The 6750-nt window shown below is 48.5% G+C and overlaps 1 protein-coding gene across 3 annotated transcripts in view; it reads right to left on the bottom strand.

Moving 5' to 3' along the window:
* Positions 1 to 1192: 1192 nt before the first annotated feature.
* Positions 1193 to 6750, bottom strand: part of LOC111857205 (chemokine-like protein TAFA-5) — a 65890-nt gene continuing 60332 nt past the window's right edge. For all 3 annotated transcript variants that reach the window (XM_023837832.2, XM_023837824.2, XM_023837817.2), the window contains one exon: positions 1193 to 2739. In XM_023837832.2, coding sequence (XP_023693600.1) covers positions 2731 to 2739 — 9 coding nt within the window. In that variant the 3' untranslated portion in view covers positions 1193 to 2730. The remainder of the gene's footprint in view (positions 2740 to 6750) is intronic.

The following is a 6750-nucleotide window of genomic DNA, read 5'->3' as shown; positions in this document are numbered from 1 at the left end:
TAGGGTCCTGTTGTTTTGAAGGGTTACTACTGTCACCTGGAGATTATTGGATTTCAGTTCTAAGGAAGCAAAAAGTGTTGCTTGTGCCATTTCCGGCCGCAGCAGTGCAGCTGGGCCCCTTCACTGAGCCGAACAAAGGCGCTCAGCTGTCAGTCAGGGTTGTACAGTAAGTACATTCAGCGTTAAAACAATTAGCCCACAAAGCATTTACCTCCTGCCGAATGGCAACGCTGGAGTGTTCATCATATAGTAAAATGATGAAAATGTATTTCCAGCATAAGAAACACAAACGATAAAAAACAAATACGATAAATAGCTTAATGGACGTATGATGTCACCAGTAAAAGATAAACAGTCAAAGACAAAGGCGGTCCTGTGGCATGTATGATCTGAGGTTTGGTCCTTGGTGGGGAGTTTGAGTTGGAAAAGCATCTTATCTCCACTGCATTGCTCATTTTATTTATTACCCTGTTTCCTGCTTTTAATATGCTGTTGGGAGGCCTGAGGACCCAGATTGAACATTTGGGAGAAATTCCCCCTTATCCTTGCTGTCAGGCGACAACATCGGCTAGATGTCCCCGATAGTAAAAATGAATTCCCCTCATACACAGCTGGGCATTCAACCTCTGAAGGTTGACCACCTAAACCAGCAAGATCTCTAGAAAACTAGTATCATTAACGTTGCGGCACTGCAACTTAAAGTAATCCTCGGTCCATAGCGGTACCTAGGCAACGCTAACATGCTCCTGCTAAAGATGGATTTTAATGACTGCTATTCCCTCGTGACTCTTATTCCGCGATGTGATTTTAGGGCTTTTTTGAACCCAAACAAAGAGCTGCAAGGTTTCCTTCTGGCTCCGTAATTAATCGGCCCCTCCCTCCAGCAGGAATGAGGCTGGGTCTGCGTAACTCTCAGCTCGGAGGGGGGGGGGGGGCATTTTCCTCAGTGACCCTTACACTTTATATCCATCACCGCTGCCCCCGTGGGAGCCCCCCCCCCCATCTAGGGCCTTATGGGCATCAGACACGGGTTCCAGCACCAACACTGACAAGGAGGGAAAAGCAGAGACAGCATGTTCACTGGATGCACAGTGTAAAAGACCAGTGCCCCCCCCCCCCCCCCCCACCAAGAGAAAAAAAAAATCTGATCACCTACACAAATTCCAAAAGGTCACAAATTAATCCGACGCCATTTCTGCAGACAGGTTTGTAATAAGAGCTTAACTTTTTATTACAGATAAAATGCTTATATCTATATGTCAATAGCCTTCATGTATAAAAGTACTGGAATATTAGATATTTGCATATCAGTCTCTGTATAGACTACCATATTTATATATTTATTATGCAATTTAGCCTGCCAACCTTGCATGGCAAAAAAAAATAAAATAAAATAAAACAGCAGCTAAAAATAAACACTCCTTTGAGACGGCTAATGCTTCGGGACGTTTCACCTCAAATTAAAAAGCAGATACAGCACAAAAATTAACCAAAAAAAAAAAACAATAACCTTCAAGCCAGACACAGATCGAATATTTTAATGAGGAACCCTCAATACCGGCTTAGTGACTCTCTGAAATATGCGCTCAGTGTATTTCCTTTATTTGATGAGAAACTTCTGTGCGACCGTGTCCCTCCCGTCGGCTGCTGCTGCTCTGAGGCCGGCGCTGTGCAAGAGAAAGAGAGTCGAGCTAATTTAACGCAAAGTCGAAAAGCTTGGCACTTCACACTGATATATAATACAACAGCAAACATCCGACAGGGCCAGCGCTATGAGACACACAGACTAGTCACTGCAGGCTTTTAGCCTCGCTGCGTTCGTCCCGTTTAACGTCTGCTATGTGGGCTGGTCATGAGTCGCACTTTAAAAAGCGTCAACGGACGTTGAAAAATATACTTCAAGAAAGCTGAGGTGACGTAAAAGCGGGGAAGCAGAGCGGTGTGTCCGTGGGCCAGGCGTCTCCCAGAAGCCCGTCACGGGTGGCGTGACGGCACCATCTCTGTTAAATAAGGGTCTCTACAAATGTACCACATATAAAACTGTTAAATATATAAGTTTAGGCCTTTTTTGTTTAAAATACATTTAATGATATTTTTCCAAAACCAGAATCACCATTTCCTTGTCTGCCCGTAAATCGTTTGCTGTCTGCATGCTTATTGCAAATTGTCCAAATACAGCGTTTGAAAAAAATGCAATGTTGATTATTATATATATTACGCAGGAATATATATAATATCTGCACAGAGTACAGTGGTGCCTTGGAGCCCAGGAGTGATGACATCACCGCCTTGGCCTCTCCCTGCTCAGTGTGAGCATCCCTGACGATGAATTCCTGTCCCCTTGTGTGTCCGTCCTGTCCACCCAGAAAAGTACGGTCCTCTTTGGTCTATTGAATGGAAAAAATGCTTCAGGCACCAAACATCGGCGCTGGCAGAGGCCCAGTGGACGAAGCTGGGACGGTCGGTCTGTTTCTCCACAGTAACCGGGTCGGGTCAGAGTTACGGGGGCAGAATGCCGCCACGCGGGGTCGGAGTCCTGCCCGTTCCCGGGCTTCGGAGAAGCATGGAGAACCACCCTCTGTGGTCCGTATCACGATGCACGGAGATGGATGGGCGGACAAGTCAAGCCGATGACAGATGACGGATGATTCGACGGTGGCGACCACGGAGTGCGGGAAGCAGCGAATCGCGATCCACATCCCCTGCTGGGAGGCCCTGTTGCTACACTAGTCAGGAGACCTGGCAACCAATAAGAAGACAGTACCTGTTAGAGGGCAACCAACAAAAGGACAGCACCTGTTAGTGGGCAACCATTAAGAAGACAGCACTTTTTAGTAGGACAGCATGCAAATTACATCAGGTGACATGGCACCATGCAAAAAATGCATTATATTGTGCAGGAAGGTTTTAACATTCAACAATAAAGGTAACTGATCATCTCCAGATGACTTACAGTGTGCATATAACAACCACTGATTTCAATTTCAATAGCATTTTAAATTAAATAAGCTTTACATGTGATAAAAACCTTGTAAACGCACAATGGTTAAGCCATAAAATTTAAGCACTATACTTAAATTTGTCAGTCTGCGAAAATAATTATTCTGACTGAACAAGACTTCAGGCAAAACGATCAACCTTCTCATGTGTATTTCATTACTATAACAGTCTCAGATTCATTGGTCCTGTAGAAAAGTAACTTACACTGACGTTGCGATATATTCGTATACAAGTACTGAACTCACGTGACCACTTCAAAACTCTTAGATGTGATGGTAGAAACTATACTGCCCTCTAGTGACTCAGTGGTAATCATTTGAATTAGCAAGAAAAAAATAACATCTTCCCAGATGCCTCACTCACAGTCTTCAGGGAATTAAAATGTAAATCTGTAGGGGGCACGAGAAACTCTTATCTCATCTCCCTTGATCTCAAATGCAGCACAAGTCTTGGTGGTAAACCTTATCTGATATGAGAATGAATAGTGATTTATCTAATCAGGCTTCCACAATTACAGTCGTGATTTGACGCTCCATTAACATCCTCGTTAATTTGGAAGCGCTTTTTTAGACTAAGAAGCAGCTCTCTGTTAATTTATTATCTAGCTCTCCCTCTGACCGTTCAGCCTACGTTATATAATGAAAGGCAGACAAAACAATGCAAATACATTTAAATGTTACTCTTGCTAGAGCCGTATCCCCACGTTCTAGGATACTGATATCGTTCACATTTGCTGTACACCTCTCTAACCCTCAGGAAATCCCAGGATGTACAAGGTTCTGCTCAACCAAACAGGCCAGACGAGAAGCCCGTTTCAGAAAGCGTCCAAGGCAGCCTTGGTTCAGCTAATGAGGGGGCAGGGGGCATTACCAGTGCTGGCCAGGCAGGGGGGTCCGTGGGGGCCCCTTCCAGCTGGGATATGGATACGAGCAGCCGCACCAGCAGCAGCAAAGACCTAGAGGAGCTACTCCGGGTGCTGGGCTTGGGCAGCCAGGTTCAGGAGGTGAACCACACGTGCAGAACAGGCGCTAATGAGCTGGACAACGAATCTACTGCTTTTTCTTACTTTCGTGTCTTTCTTGGAAAATCTCATGGGCTGAGTCTGCCCGTCCAGCTAAGGGGAACCTGCAGGGGCTGTATAACAGCCATGTAAATGTGTGGTATTCAAATACAGGCACTCTCAGCCGCCTCCGAATGAGAAACACACTCGCGTGTCTCGCAGCTAGGGGGCCTTAATCAACCTGCTGAGGCCCAGATAAGAGATGTGGTCCACGGTGGGCACCTCAGCCCGGTGAGGGCTGGTCAATAAGTCCACTGAATAATACAAATATCTTATTAACTTACTGAAACGGAACACAGCTGAAAAATGACTCCTGGAGCCGATCCTTTAATTACATCCTAACAAAGTCATCAAGACTGACTCCCTGTAAATGCGGCTAAGCTGATTAACAGCGGTGTAACGGCCCAGAATGAACAAAAAGCTCAGCCAGTGTGAATGCATGTGACTACACATTAGTGAAGGTGGTTTGAAGATGACATGAATGAAGTACAGGTACGTAGGGCACCCAACTAGCGTGAAGACAGCCTGACAGGCTGTGAGAAGATGGTCAAAGACGTCATGAATGAATGTCAGGGTTCAGCCTGGCACCAAGCGTCTGCCCTGCCTCTGCTAAACCCTGCCCTGCATGCATGTGCTATGGGGTCAGAGTTGATCATCATTAAATCAGCGTGAGATCCGGCATACCGAGACCCTCTGTGGCCTGTATCTGATTGCCAGGGGCTTCTACACGACCCCCTGTGGACAGTAGCAGTATCGGAAATGGCGGAGAAGACGCAAACATGAATGCCCAGACACACATACACACACGCACACACACACGCGTGCATACGCACACACCGCACCATATGTCCATATACGAAAATGGCCAGTCACCGACTGTGATACACACCCACAGATGCCGTATCGATCTCAGACGCCACTTTCGCCCGAGTTCACGGGCCATCTGAAATGGATTGCTCTTACAAATAAGCTGCTTGCTTACCCAGACTCTCTATAACAGAATAATCAATTACGTTCATTAGGACATTAAGTATGTGAGCCTAAAGGCTGATTAAAATGCTGTTTTCTTATTTCGAGGAAAATAGGCCCTTACAAGAAATTCACTTCATTACAGCACAGAGGCTGCAGCGGTTAGCACCCGCCAGCCCCGAGCTTAACCGGTCAGGCGAGGCCATCGCCAAGGAGAAATGCTGAACGGGGAAAGAAAACGGAGGGTGTTCAAATGGGAATTAATTCCGGACTGTCCCCTCAGGTGAGCGACAGCTCTTAGAAGCGTGTTCAATGAAACATAGCCTCTATTTAAGCCTAAAACTAATTATTCTCGCTGGGTTGCAATTGCATGTTGAGCAGAAGTAGTAACTGTGTGTTAATTAAAAAAAATAAATCTGAGGCCACTACTTTAGCTTTTTTTAGCAGGGATCAGAACATTAGGTCCAAAATGCCATCCAATTAAACCACAGGGAGCGCAGAAGCCATCCCAAGGTGACTTGGCGGTTCAGACAGCTGTCGCTTTTATTGTCCTCCCGCGTGACACCCTTGAAGCTTCCGGAGACGGCGGCGGCGGGGGCAGAGCGCTTTTAAAGCGGCGTAATGTGGCAGCGGGCTCGCGGCAGTAACAATCAGACGCACGTACCTCGGTCACTGGTGGGAAAACAGCGAGATACGTAATTACGCGAGAACAGGAGCTCGCCATTTAAGCAGCTAAAGCGGGACAGCCAGGAAACATGATGGTTCCCAAGCTGTACGGCATGTGAACGGCAGCGGGGAGCGGCCTGATTCGCCCCAGCCGCTATTCCGGGGGAAGCTAAACGTGGCTTGGGAAGCGATCCAGTCGGTTCACCTGTGGGACCAATGCAGGGAAATGAAGAGAGCCAGGCCGAGGACTACGGCGGCTGGGTGGAGGCGTCTCCAGCTGGGAGAGGCTTATTCTCCACATCATGCTGGCTATCATGCGTCTAGCCCGGATCTATCACAAAGTGGGCCCAAAACACGTCTCAGAAGCACTGCACACGCATCCATTACGGATGCCGGGCATCAGCGGCGACTCATCGTCTTGAGTGTTTGCGTGCCGTCGCCCCTCCCCTCCCCTCCCCTCGCCGCCGTGAGCCTGCTTTACAGCACACGGCCGCTTTGTGGTCCCCGTCCAGGTTTGACAGGTGGCGGATTGCAAAGCAGTGCCAGCAAAGCAGGCCGACTGGCGAAGCTCTGAGCGACTGAACTGCGCTCCTGTGACGGGCTGCCGGGAGGCGTGTCTCCACGTCTGCCTGCCAGGCCTGCCGATCGGCCGCTCCCTTCGGAAACTTTGGAGGAGCGGGAAGAGAGGTGATAGGCTGGGGGTGGAGGGGGGAGTGAAAGGGAAGTGTGGGGAGTGAGGAGCTGGACAGGGGAGGAGCAGGGAGTGAGGAGCCAGGTGGGGTGGGCAGGGAAGGAGCAAGTAAATTGCCACATGGGGGACGTGTAGGGAGCAAAAGGCTGGATGGGAGAGGAGTGGGGAGCGAGAAGTTGGATGGGGTAGGAATGGAAAGCTTGGGGCAATCGGGCCGAGGAGGAGGTAGTGAAAGGGAGGAGCAGGGAGCAAGGGGCCAGATGGAGGAGGATGGGTGAGCAAGGGGCTGTGGGCAGGGAACAAGTGAGAGGTAGGGGAGGAGTGGAGAGTGAGTTGCAGAGCAGGGGAGGAATGAGGAGCGAGA

Source organism: Paramormyrops kingsleyae, chromosome 3, assembly GCF_048594095.1.
Source record: "Paramormyrops kingsleyae isolate MSU_618 chromosome 3, PKINGS_0.4, whole genome shotgun sequence".
Classification (NCBI taxonomy): domain Eukaryota; kingdom Metazoa; phylum Chordata; class Actinopteri; order Osteoglossiformes; family Mormyridae; genus Paramormyrops; species Paramormyrops kingsleyae.
The sequence above is the reverse complement of the archived record's forward strand: the minus strand, read 5'-3'. Positions and strand labels throughout refer to the sequence as shown.